Genomic DNA, 13,468 nt, shown 5'->3' with positions numbered 1-13,468 from the left:
TAAAATAATTCAGAAAAATGCCATGAAATAATGTACAATACATTTGATAACATATAAACAACAATTGTTTCAGACACTTTAATATGGCAGTTCTAGCAATTGTCAGACTCTAAACAAATAAATCAAACTTGCTTATAAATATTAAAGAATTATGAATAAGGTCTAGTCTTAAGCAGTAATTCTTCACAAATAAATGTATGAACTTGGGCAACATTTTTACAAGAAAAAATATTTTTCTTAAAGCAATATCTTTTTTTGGCACATTAATATGTAAAAAAAACATTCTGATACTTAGGGACATTTATTTGTGTGCATCAGAGATACAAATCAGAGTTGCGAGGACATTCTGGATGGTTGTGGAAGGTACCATGATCTATTTTTAGGGTGGCAAAACTTTTCAAAATGTGGAAATAGGGTTGTGAGACCCAGCAAAAATATTTTTTTAAGAGTCGCAGCCAAAAATGGTTGGGAACCACTAGCCTAGAGGTGACATGACATTATTAGTAAATTCCTGCAAAACATTTATTGTTAGAAAAGGTTATCAAACATACATGCAATACTTAGCTTTATTGGAAAAATCCTGCTTTAATATACTTTGCTGTACAAATTCATTCACAAGATTGTCCTCATTAAAACATCTTCATTTTCCAAACTACTCTAATAAACATTATAACACTGTCAAATTATTATCAACTTAGAGTAATACTTGTTATATTACTATTTTGTAATTTTCTTCAGCTTAAGTTAAAAATCACTAACTATAATCTCTAGCATGCATTATGTTGCCATGTTTATAATTTCTTCTACTGAAAAGGTATGCATTGTATTTTCTAAAATTTATTTTTGCATCTACAGAAAAAACATCTGCACAACTTAATTCTGATTCTAAATAGTCCTATCGTAGGTTACTTCCCTTGCATGCTTCAAACAAGAAATTTGGGTAAAGAAGATGCTTTCAGTTTAAATTTCATCCATTTCTATTGATTTCATATATGCTACTAAAACAACTGTTTCAAGGTTCCCCAAATATTTTTACGTCAAAGTTAATCAAATTCTGTTCTGCAGCTTTTGGAGAAAAACTTGTGGAAATGTTTTTTCTAATTTTACTAACAGCAGCCATATTTGAAGGTGGAACAACATAATTTTCCAAAAACATGTTCAGCCTAGTACACTTTCTGTCAAATCTGATCAAAGTTCATTAACTGGTGTTTATTAAGTTGTTAATGGTTTTCTATCTGCAGATAAAGTAGCCATATGTGATCGCAGAAATCGTATATTTTTCTATAATCTTAAAAGTCCGTCATGCCAAAATGCTTTCTGTAAAAAAAAAAACATTTTGTTGAATAGTTTTTAAAAAGTCATTTGAAGGATTTTAATTTCTAGTAATAGTGGTCAATTACGACAGTGAACTTTGCATAAATCCGAAAATCCTTATTACCAGAATGCTTTGTCAAATTTTGATAAGCAGTTTCTGGGAAGAAATCATTTAAAAGATTTTTTTCTTTCTGTTTTAATAACAGCAGCCTTACCTTATGTTCTTTTGGTATTATTTGTAATAAAAAAGTTTAAATCCATTTATGCCAGGATTTTGGTGGGGTTTTTTGGTCAAATCTGGCCACATTCTGCTAAACAGTTTTTTGAGAAGATGTCTTTATTATTTTTTTACATTTATAACAAAAGCTATACGAAACCCTCCTAAAAAATCATAAAGTTTGTGCTGTCTATTCTATTCTGTTAAATGGCATATGTGGGGCAAAAGGTGTACATAGGTAAGATAGTTAATCAGAACTCTGCATCCAATTACATCACTGACTGGTGTGCTGTTATTTCCAGACAGAGTGAGCATAGAATTCCATTCATAACAAGAAAACATGCTGGATTCATATATGTGAATAACGCCTATTTTTTTGTGCCAATTTGAGTGCAAGGTCACAACACTTTTCTTAAAACATTTGGGAAGTCATGCAATGAAGCATCTAAGATGCAATCCTTCCTTTATATAAAATGCACAGAAAAGTAACAAGCATTGACCCAGATTTACCAGCTCATTATGTTATTGTGGAGCCAGGTCTACACTGTTCCCTTACATCTGATCAAGTAGAATAAACAGCACAGACCCAGATCTGCCATCAAAACATATTCAGCTAAATCAGGGCCTGCACTTCATTTAACATAGACCCAGAGCTGCCATCACAACATGTTATGGTTAATCAGGGCCTTCATTATTCATTTAACATCAAACAGAATAAACAAGAAAGACCATGGTCCACCATGCATTAGGTTCATGCAGATCAGGGTCTAAACTATTTGCCTGAGGCCATGTATAATTAACAACACATACCCGTATCTACCACCTAGTATGTTCTGGTAAACCAGAGTCTACACTATTCACCTGAAATAAAATAGAATAGACAAAACCCAGATCTGCCATACACTATATTTACTGGTATATCAGAGTCTATACAGTTCACTGGAGATCAAGTAGATTCAACAACACAGACCCTTATTACGCAACTCAAGCATTGAGCTGGCATTCAATAAAATGCTTCCATATGGCACACCCAATATGATCACCGACCTTCCACCTTTGGATCATGGAATGAACAGGCTTCTTTCTTACTCGACATGCGAGTCAGCCACAAAACTTTGAAGTAAAATGTGAAAAACTGAATGTTCTGTGCAGAACCTTTTTTTTTTGTCTCAGTCATAGTTACCTTGCTCTTAGAACGTTTGACCCAAAATTGGTAGGTTTCTTACCTCAAGTGCAAGCTATCCACAAAGTTTGGTGACGGTACATGCAATAGAAATTGGTTATCATATGGAGAAGGAAAAATTATTTGACAGACACAAGGACAAACAGATGAAGAGATAGGGTCATAGCATAACATATTTTGTCAAAATGGTGGACATATAAAATTAAAGAAGCATTAAGCTGTCTTTTTGTATGGAAGTGATACTTGTCAGTACCTGACTGACATTAAGCAATACTTGTCTCTACCTAACTTAAGTGATACTTGTCAGTATCTGACTGACATTAAGTGATACTTGTCTCTACCTGACTAACTTAAGTGATAGTTGTCTCTACCTGACTGACATTAAGTGATACTTGTCTCTACCTAACTTAAGTGATACTTGTCAGTACCTGACTGACACAGAGATACTTGTCTCTACCCGACTAACTTAAGTGATACTTGTCAGTACCTGACTGACATAAGTGATACTTGTCAGCACCTGATTGATATAAGTGATACTTTATCAGTACCTGACATAAGTGTAACTTGTCAGTACCTGACTGACATCTGTGATACTTGTCAGTACCTGATTGGCATAAATGATACTTGTCAGCTTCTGACAAGTGATGGAAGTGATACTTGTCCAGACCTGAATGATGTAAGTGATACTTATCATTACCTGATTGGTATAAGTGATACCTGTCAGTACCTGACTGACACGAGTAACAATTCCCTTTTCCTTCTAAAAGAATCTATGGTTAATGTCTCTTTAACACTGCAAAGAACATGTCTTGATTTGTTCTGAACTTTAACAAATTTAAACACAAATGCTAATATTATTGAACACAAAATAAATCCTGTACAAGAAGCGATACCTATGACATGCACATTATTTGCTAAAGCAGACATGATGATAACATTCTTACCTCAACCCTGAGTAAGACATTGTTTCTGTGATCTCTCAAGCCCTGTCTGTGTGCTTCTCTTGATGTCCTTCTGCTACCTCGCAGTCCATAACACAACCTTGATGAGGATCGGGACAAGTCAACATGGTCCATGAAGAGCATGCACACCCTGTTTATATGCCACGAGGATTACATACATGGACAAGGAGGAGGTTTTAATTAAAGTCCATTCAACAGGGCTCTGATGTGTTCAAAAGTCATCACAAGCTGTGATGTGTACAAAAATGAGAAGCTGTGATGTGTTCAAAAACCAAAGAACACTGTGATGTGTGGAATCAGAAGCTGTGATGCATTCAGAAGTCATCTGACTCTGTGATGTGTTCAGAAATCGTCAGACACTGTGAAGTATTCAGAAGTCACCAGCTGCTTTCGATGTTTTCAGAAGACCAGTTTAATGCCACATTGCCAACTTCAGCTGAATCTGAAATTGACATAACAGATTGTGTGTACCTGCCTGTCCCTGTACAGCAAGTTTCAAACTGCAAACATCACAGTCCTAGATCTTCCATCCTTTTAAACACTGGCACATCATAGTCTGCGATGTTTGCAATTATGTATAGATAATATGATATGCTCCACTAGGTTGAGACACTGGTCTTGGTCAAATTAACTTGACATTGATAAAGCTATGAAAAATTGTTCACCAAAGTTAAAAACAATACTGTGAACAGCATATTATATGGCCCCATCAAATTCTGAACAGTTGTCAGTGTGGGCATTAGGAGGGTACTTCTTGCTCTGGACATTTGGACCCAATGGGTTTCAGTGAACTTGATCTTAGGTCAATGTATGCAGACTTGAACTAAACTTAACTGTTCAGAAACCTTTATTTTCTTACCTGACTTACCAAGACCATGATCTCTGACCTTTAGAGTCCAAAGTTTAAAGTTTCTTTATTACCCTAAGAGCAAGTCATCCAGAAATTTTGTTCATGGAACACACTCAAGAACAGTTAATCTGCAAAAACCACTTTTCCTTGACCCAAAAGGATCAGAATCTTTCACTTTACATCCCCAAAGTCTAATGGCCCCTTCCATACTTCAGCTGCTCAACCTCCACAAGCTTGAGCCAAGGTATGTGGTCTGAAACTGAAGTTAAATATACAAAAGTCATTTTTCTTCTTTTCAGTGACCTTCACCTTTGACCACAAAACCAACAGGCTTTTCCTATCCCAGGTACAAGTCATCTACAAAGTTTGCACACCTGCTAATGACACATATCCATTTCCAGGTTTGGAAATGCCATGAATGAAAAAGGATATCATTTCTTACAATATTTTTGGGAGCCTTATCTAAGAATTATCTCAAAAATATGCTTGCCATAGTACGTAATGCATCATCTGTTTTACTCTAAAAGTCTATTTCATTTGTTATTAATCACTCAAGCATCAAGTATGCAGTAAGCTGCTGCAGATGCCAGTGTGAACAGGCAGATGTTGTACAGTCTAACCTACAACAATGGTTTCTCCCTTAAAGCCCCTCAAGTCCTTGACCTTTGACCTTCTGATTATATACAATAATAACATGAGCAAATGTTATGCTGATGTACAGTGATGAAAACAGGCCACATACATATTTGAGATAACTTAAAAAACTGAAGCTGGAAATGTAAATCCTGATAAACACCTATGAAAAATAAGTATTTCAGACAACACAAAAAGCTGATGCTGAGAAGATTGATTGGAGTCACCAGATAAATATGCCGTATGACTGACATTCTTCTTATTTGCCACACACAAATCAATAAAGAAAGCCCGACTTAATGAACTAACTAGATTTGCATTTATAAATCACATATGCCTCCAATGCATGCCAAAAACATTTGTCCTAAAATTAGAAATGTTAATTTAAATTAATTAAAACAGGCCATCTAAAGAACACACAGAAACCAAATTTCATTTGACAACCTCAAGTGGATTTTGATTAATCAGGCAAACAAAGATTTGATTCATAACATACATTATTTCTAAAATGTGTTAAAAATATTTCAAACGATTCCCGTTTTTTGGAGCCCACCTGTTATTTAGGTACAAAAGTATTACAAAAAACTTTACAATGCATTCAATCTATTAAAATAACTACTGAGACTGACCTTATCTAAATTGTAGGTGTGACAGAAGGATGGATGGGTGTGCAGACAAACACACAAATGATCACCAAAGCAATAAATTTTGAGCTTCCACAAAGGCAGGCTCAACAAAATCTTTAGTGATCAAACCTCAATAGTGTCAACCTAAATGTGCTGACTTACTGTACAGTGTACATCTTATCACACCTCAGAAGTGTACACCTACATGAACTGATATAAACTCCAGTTCATACTGTACATCATATTATACTTCAAAAGTGTAAACCTATGCATACTGATATGAACTTGAGTGTACACTGTACATATCACACTTCAAAAGTCCACACATATACATCCTAATATAAACTCCAGTGTACACTGTACATCATATTATACTTTAAATGTGTACACCTATGCTTACTGATATGAACTTGAGTGTACACTGTACATCATATTACACCTCAAAAGTGTACACCTAAATGTAATGATATTAACTCCAGTGTATGTCATATCACACCTCAAAAATGTATATATAATGAAATAATAGTAACTCTTAGTGAATGTTAAAACACATTTCAAAAGTGTACACCTATATATGCTGACGGTAACTCCAGTGTACATCATGCCAAGTTGGTAGTCACTCAAATAAGAAATCTGGTTCAGATTAATGTTAAATTTCTTCCAAAATGTTTCAGATTATACATCTTTAAAGAACACATACAAATTAGCACTGTACTCACTCAATATTAAATGATATGGAATTTGATCATGGCTGTTAAATGCTTCTCTCCATGTTTTATACAGACAGAAACAAAATTCATCTCCATGCTTCAAACAATACAATGACTTTGACCTCTTGTTTCTGTCAGTGGACACTACTCCTTGTTTAATCTGAAATAATTTCTTTTTCTGATGACAGAATGAACAGATAACACAAGTGTACAATACAAGTGGAACATTATGATATATTTGATGACAGAATGAACAAATAATATAAGTGTACCAGTGACAGAATGAATAATACAAGTGTACCAGTGACTGAGTGAACAGATAATACAAGTGCACCAGTGACTGAATGAACAGATAATACAAGTGTACCGGTGACTGAATGAACCGATAATACAAGTGTACCAGTGACTGAATGAACCGATAATACAAGTGTACCAGTGACTGAATGAAGATAATACAAGTGCACCAGTAACTGAATGAACCAATAATACAAGTGTACCAGTGACAGAATGAACAGATAATACAAGTGCACCAGTGACAGAATGAACTGATAATACAAGTGTACCAGTGACTGAATGAACATATAATATAAGTGTACCAGTGACTGAATGAACTGATAATACAAGTGTACCAGTGACTGAATGAACCGATAATACAAGTGAATCAGTGACTGAATGAAGATAATACAAGTGTACCAGTGACTGAATGAACCAATAATACAAGTGTACCAGTGACAGAATGAACAGATAATACAAGTGTACCAGTGACTGAATGAAGATAATACAAGTGCACCAGTGACTGAATGAACCGATAATACAAGTGTACCAGTGACTGAATGAAGATAATACAAGTGCACCAGTGACTGAATGAACCGATAATACAAGTGTGCCAGTGACAGAATAAACAGATATTATAAGTGTTCCAGTGACAGAATGAATAATACAAGTGTACCAGTGACTGAATGAACAGATAATACAAGTGTACCAGTGACTGAATGAACTGATAATACAAGTGTACCAGTGATTGAATGAACTGATAATACAAGTGTACCAGTGACTGAATGAACCGATAATACAAGTGTACCAGTGACAGAATGAACAGATATTATAAGTGTTCCAGTGACAGAATGAATAATACAAGTGTACCAGTGACTGAATGAACAGATAAATACAACTGTACCAGTGACAGAATGAACAGATAATACAAGTGTACCAGTGACAAAATAAATAGATAATACAAATGTACCAGTGACAGAATGAACAGATAATACAAGTGTACCAGTGACAAAATGAATAGATAATACAACTGTACCAGTGACAAAATAAATAGATAATACAAGTGTACCAATGCCAGAATGAACAGATCATACAAATGTACCAGTAGGACATATCTGATGACAGAATCAATAGATAATACAAATGTACCAGTCACAGAATGAATAGATAATACAAGTGTACCAATATGACATATTTGATGACAGAATAAATATATAATACAAGTGTACCAGTCACAGAATGAATAGATAATACAAATGTAACAATGACAAAATGAACAGATAATACAAGTGTACCAATATGACATATTTGATGACAGAATAAATATATAATACAAGTGTACCAGTCACAGAATGAATAGATAATACAAGTGTAACAATATCAAAATGAACTGATAATACAAGTGTACAAGTGTACCAGTATGACACATTTGATGACAGAATAAATAAGTAATACAAGTGTACCAGTGACAGAATGAATAAATACAAGTGTAACAATGACAAAATGAACTGATAATACAAGTGTACAAGTGTATCAATATGACATATTTGATGACAAAATGAACAGATAATACAAGTGTGCCAGTGACTGAATAAACAGATAATACAAGTGTACCAGTGACTGAATGAACTGATAATACAAGTGTACCAGTGACTGAATGAACCGATAATACAAGTGTACCAGTGACTGAATGAAGATAATACAAGTGTACCAGTGACTGAATGAACCGATAATACAAGTGTACCAGTGACTGAATGAACCGAAAATACAAGTGTACCAGTGACAGAATGAACAGATAATACAAGTGTACCAGTGACTGAATGAAGATAATACAAGTGCACCAGTCACTGAATGAACCAATAATACAAGTGCACCAGTCACTGAATGAACCAATAATACAAGTGTACCAGTGACTGAATGAAGATAATACAAGTGCACCAGTGACTGAATGAACTGATAATAAAAGTGTGCCAGTGACAGAATAAAAAAGATATTATAAGTGTTCCAGTGACAGAATGAATAATACAAGTGTACCACTGACTGAATGAACAGATAATACAAGTGTACCAGTGACTGAATGAACTGATAATACAAGTGTACCAGTGACTGAATGAACCGATAATACAAGTGTGCCAGTGACAGAATGAACAGATATTATAAGTGTTCCAGTGACAGAATGAATAATACAAGTGTACCAGTGACTGAATGAACAGATAAATACAACTGTACCAGTGACAGAATGAACAGATAATACAAGTGTACCAGTGACAAAATGAATAGATAATACAACTGTACCAGTGACAAAATGAATGGGTAATACAAGTGTACCAGTGACTGAATGAACAGGTAATACAAGTGTACCAGTGCCAGAATGAACAGATCATACAAGTGTACCAGTAGGACATATCTGATGACAGAATCAATAGATAATACAAATGTACCAGTCACAGAATGAATAGATAATACAAGTGTAACGATGACAAAATGAACAGATAATACAAGTGTACCAATATGACATATTTGATGACAGAATAAATATATAATACATGTGTACCAGTGACAGAATGAATAGATAATACAAGTGTAACAATGACAAAATGAACTGATAATACAAGTGTACATGTGTACCAGTATGACACATTTGATGACAGAATAAATAGGTAATACAAGTGTACCAGTGACAGAATGAATAGATAATACAAGTGTAACAATGACAAAATGAACTGATAATACAAGTGTACAAGTGTACCAGTATGACATATTTGATGACAAAATGAACTGAAAATACAAGTGTACCAGTATGACATTAGATGACAGAATAAATAGGTAATACAAGTGTACCAGTATGACATATTTGATGAGTATCAGATTATACACATTGTAACGATTGTCACATACCTGGTAGTGGCAAAGGTGTAGGATTGACAATGATTTCAAAAAGATTTCAAAAAAAGGTTAAAAAAGTAAAAAGAACAAATGAAAAGTTGCAAAAAAGTCTCAACATCTAATAAAGAGTGCAAAATGTAATGGTTCTGTGCATTAACACTTTGAGGTGGTTTAATATCATTCATGAAATGCCCCAAATACAAGTTATAAGTTTATTTAATGGTAAGTAACTTCAAACTTGTGTTATTATGCAGAATCCACTGAGCTGTCTTCCATTTCAAAAGAGAACTAAACTTCAAAAGGGTTGAGCTGTCTATAAATCCTTATATGGGTTAGCTTTCTGATACGTAAGAAGAAAAGTAAGAAAAGATTATTTTTTTTCTTAAGCCAAACTTTGGAATGCCATTTCCACCCTGATCATTTGACCCATCCTTGAATTTTATGAAACATCTTAGTCAACTTCTACAGAAACAATTATCTGTATGGTTTTGTTTAGTTTAATACAATTCTTATTAAAAACAATGTATCCTGTATGTACTCCTCTGTAATTCTTTGTACAGGTTGTCTATTAATCTTTGTACAAATCCAGTATGTACTCCTCTGTAATGCTTTGTACAGGTTCTCAATTAATCTTAGTACGGATCCAGTATGTACTCCTCTGTAATGCTTTGTACAGGTTATCTATTAATTTTTGTATGAATCCAGTATTTACTCCTCTGTAATGCTTTATGCAGGTTGTTTTTTAATCTTTGTATGAATCATGTATGTACTCCTCTGTAATGCTTTATACAGGTTGTCTTTCAATCTTTGTTTGAATCCAGTATGTACTCCTTTGTAATGCTTTGTACTTGTTGTCAATTAATCTTTGTATGAATCCAGTATGTACTCCTCTTTAATGCTTTGTACATGTTGTCTATTAATATTTGTATGAATCCAGTATGTAGTCCTCTGTAATGCTTTGTACATGTTGTCTATTAATATTTGTATGAATCATGTATGTACTCCTCTGCAATGCTTTGTACAGGTTCTCTATTAATATTTGTATGAATCCAGTATGTACTCCTCTTTAATGCTTTATACCTGTTGTCTATTAATATTTGTATGAATCCAGTATGTACTCCTCTGTAATGCTTTGTACAGGTTGTCTTTTAATATTTGTATGAATCCTGTATGTACTCCTCTGTAATGCTTTGTACATGTTAAGAAGTCAGACATAACTCCAACAGCATAGACCAGATCTGCTGTCACATAATCCAAATTCAGATCCGAGTCTTTGTAGTTTGTCAGAATTAAGCAGCAAAACAACAAAGACACTGAAATTGCCATTACATACATACATACATACATACATACATACATACATACATACATACATACATACATGCATGCATGCATGCATACATACATATGTATCATACATACATACATACATACATACATACATACATATTGCTGTATAGCCTATCGTGTGCTGAAAAATGGCATTAAACCCCACAACATACATACTGCACTGAATGACTGGTGTCTGTGGTTTGGAAAGACATACAAGAATAGATATGTTAATTAATCCACTTTGACCTTTAAGACTATAAATCTGCAAAAACAACAACAAAGACTCAAGCAATAAGTACTCTATTCATGTACACTGAACAGTGGTTTTCTGCAAAAAGCAATGCATGACAAAAGTATAATACCACAGAACAGGCAGGCAATGCAAATGCATAATATCAAAACACAGGCAGGCAATGCATGACACAGTTATAATACAGTATCACAACACAGGCAGTTAATGCATGACACAATCATAATACAGTATCACAACACAGGCAGGCAATGCATGACTCAATCATAATATCACAAAACAAGCAGGCAATGCATGACACAATCATAGTATCACAAAACAGGTAGGCAATGCATGACACAAGCATAATACCATAGCTCAGGCAGGCAATGCATGACACAATCATAATATAAAAACACAGGCAGGCAATGCATAACACAATCACAATATCAGAATACAGGTAGGCAATGCATGACACAACCATAATACAGTACCATAGCTCAGGCAGGCAATGCATGACAATCATAATATCAAAACACAGGCAGGCAATGCATGACCATTCAAAATTTCACAACACAGGCAGGTAACTACCAGTCTTTGTCATGGATAACAAACACTAATGTTTGTGACGATGTACATGTATATGTAAGTGTACAGCTTTTTCCAAGTGTTACATTCTTGCAGATGTAGTTGTTGTTGCAGGGTTTAATGCCATTTTCAGCAAAAGATAGGCTATACATGGCAGCCAGTATAAATGGTGGAGGAAGAACCTGGGAAAACCCTGGAAAGAACCACCGACCCACGAGAAGCTACTGGCAAGCTTTCTCATGTAAACACATTAGCCGAATCCAAGACTTGAACTCACATGGACAGAGGTGAGATGGCAGTGATCCGTAACAGTGAGCGCTTTAGACCACTCGGGGGCCCCCTCTTGCAGATGTAAAATACTGGATATGGTTGTACTAACAATGAAATCTCATCTAACCCAGTTTAACAATTTAGCACCCAAAAAAATAATTAGACTGTCAAACAATTATAACTTTTGTCTAACGGACCAACCATTACATTTACAAAAGGATGTGTGTGAACAAAATCTCTTGCAGATCTGAAGAATTTTTTTATATTCATTGCATTACTAACATTAAAAAATTATCTTAAAAGAAACTTAATTCTGTTTCTAAAGAAAGTCCCTGCCAGCTACTTCACACATGCCTACAAAATATGTAATGGTAAGTCCCCAAGCTAACAAATCTCGTCAACAACTAGTGTTTCTTAGTTTGACTGCATAATATTTTGATGGTTTCCAGTAAATTACAGTTCACTTTACTACTCAACTATAAACAATATAAATGTCCAGACCTGCCACTACATAATGATTATGCTTCGAAGTGAACAGCACAAACCTGGATCTAAAGGTGCACACAGTATTGTCAGTTATGGACCCACTTCCCTGTTGGGGTAAATAGTATATGCAAAATATTGTGCTTTTTTGTATATTTGCTTTTAAGTCACATCCACTTGGAAACAACACAGACCTAGATTCATTTAGTTTTCTAGAAATAATCATCTCAGTAACAAAGACCTAGATCCATCCAGTTTTCTAGGAATAATCATCACAATAACATAGACCTAGATCCATTTAGGCACATCGGATGCAGGAGGTCGTGGGTTCGATCCCAGGCCAAGTCATACCAAAGACTTCTAAAAATGGTACTAACAGCTGCCTCACTTGGTGCTCAGCATTAAGAGGTTAGTGTTAGGACTGATTGGCCTGGTGTCAGGATAATGTGACTGGGTGGGACATCATGCTTCATGTCTGCAGCATGATGTCCCAGTGCTAGACATCACTATAAACTGCCACACTACAGACATTGTAGCGATATGACTGAAAAATTGTTAAAGATACGTTAAAAGTGCAAATCACACACACACACATAGATCCATTTAGTTTTATAGAAATAATTATCTCAGTAACATAGACCTAGATCCATTTAGTTTTCTAGGAATAATCAACACAATAACATAGACCTAGATCCATTTAGTTTTCTAGGAATAATCAACACAATAACATAGACCTAGATCCATTTAGTTTTCTAGGAATAATCATCATAATAACATAGACCTAGATCCATTTAGTTTTCTAGGAATAATCATCATAATAACATAGACCTAGATCCATTTAGTTTCCTAGGAATAATCATCATGACAACATAGCCTGGTCTATGAATTTGCAGTTGGATTTAGTTTAATTTG

At 34.6% G+C, this 13,468-nt stretch overlaps 1 protein-coding gene across 1 annotated transcript in view; it reads right to left on the bottom strand.

Moving 5' to 3' along the window:
• LOC149798245 (tripartite motif-containing protein 2-like) overlaps nt 1–13,468 on the bottom strand; it is a 169,580-nt gene that overhangs the window by 155,275 nt on the left and 837 nt on the right. The window contains exon 2 of the mRNA XM_089963373.1: nt 3,659–4,118. Within this exon, the coding sequence (XP_089819499.1) occupies nt 3,659–3,799 (141 nt within the window). The 5' untranslated portion in view covers nt 3,800–4,118. The remainder of the gene's footprint in view (nt 1–3,658; nt 4,119–13,468) is intronic.

This window comes from Sinohyriopsis cumingii, chromosome 6 (assembly GCF_028554795.1).
Source record: "Sinohyriopsis cumingii isolate HCF-2022 chromosome 6, ASM2855479v2, whole genome shotgun sequence".
NCBI lineage: Eukaryota > Metazoa > Mollusca > Bivalvia > Unionida > Unionidae > Sinohyriopsis > Sinohyriopsis cumingii.
Note: the sequence above shows the minus strand (reverse complement) of the source record. Positions and strands in the feature narration are given on the sequence as shown.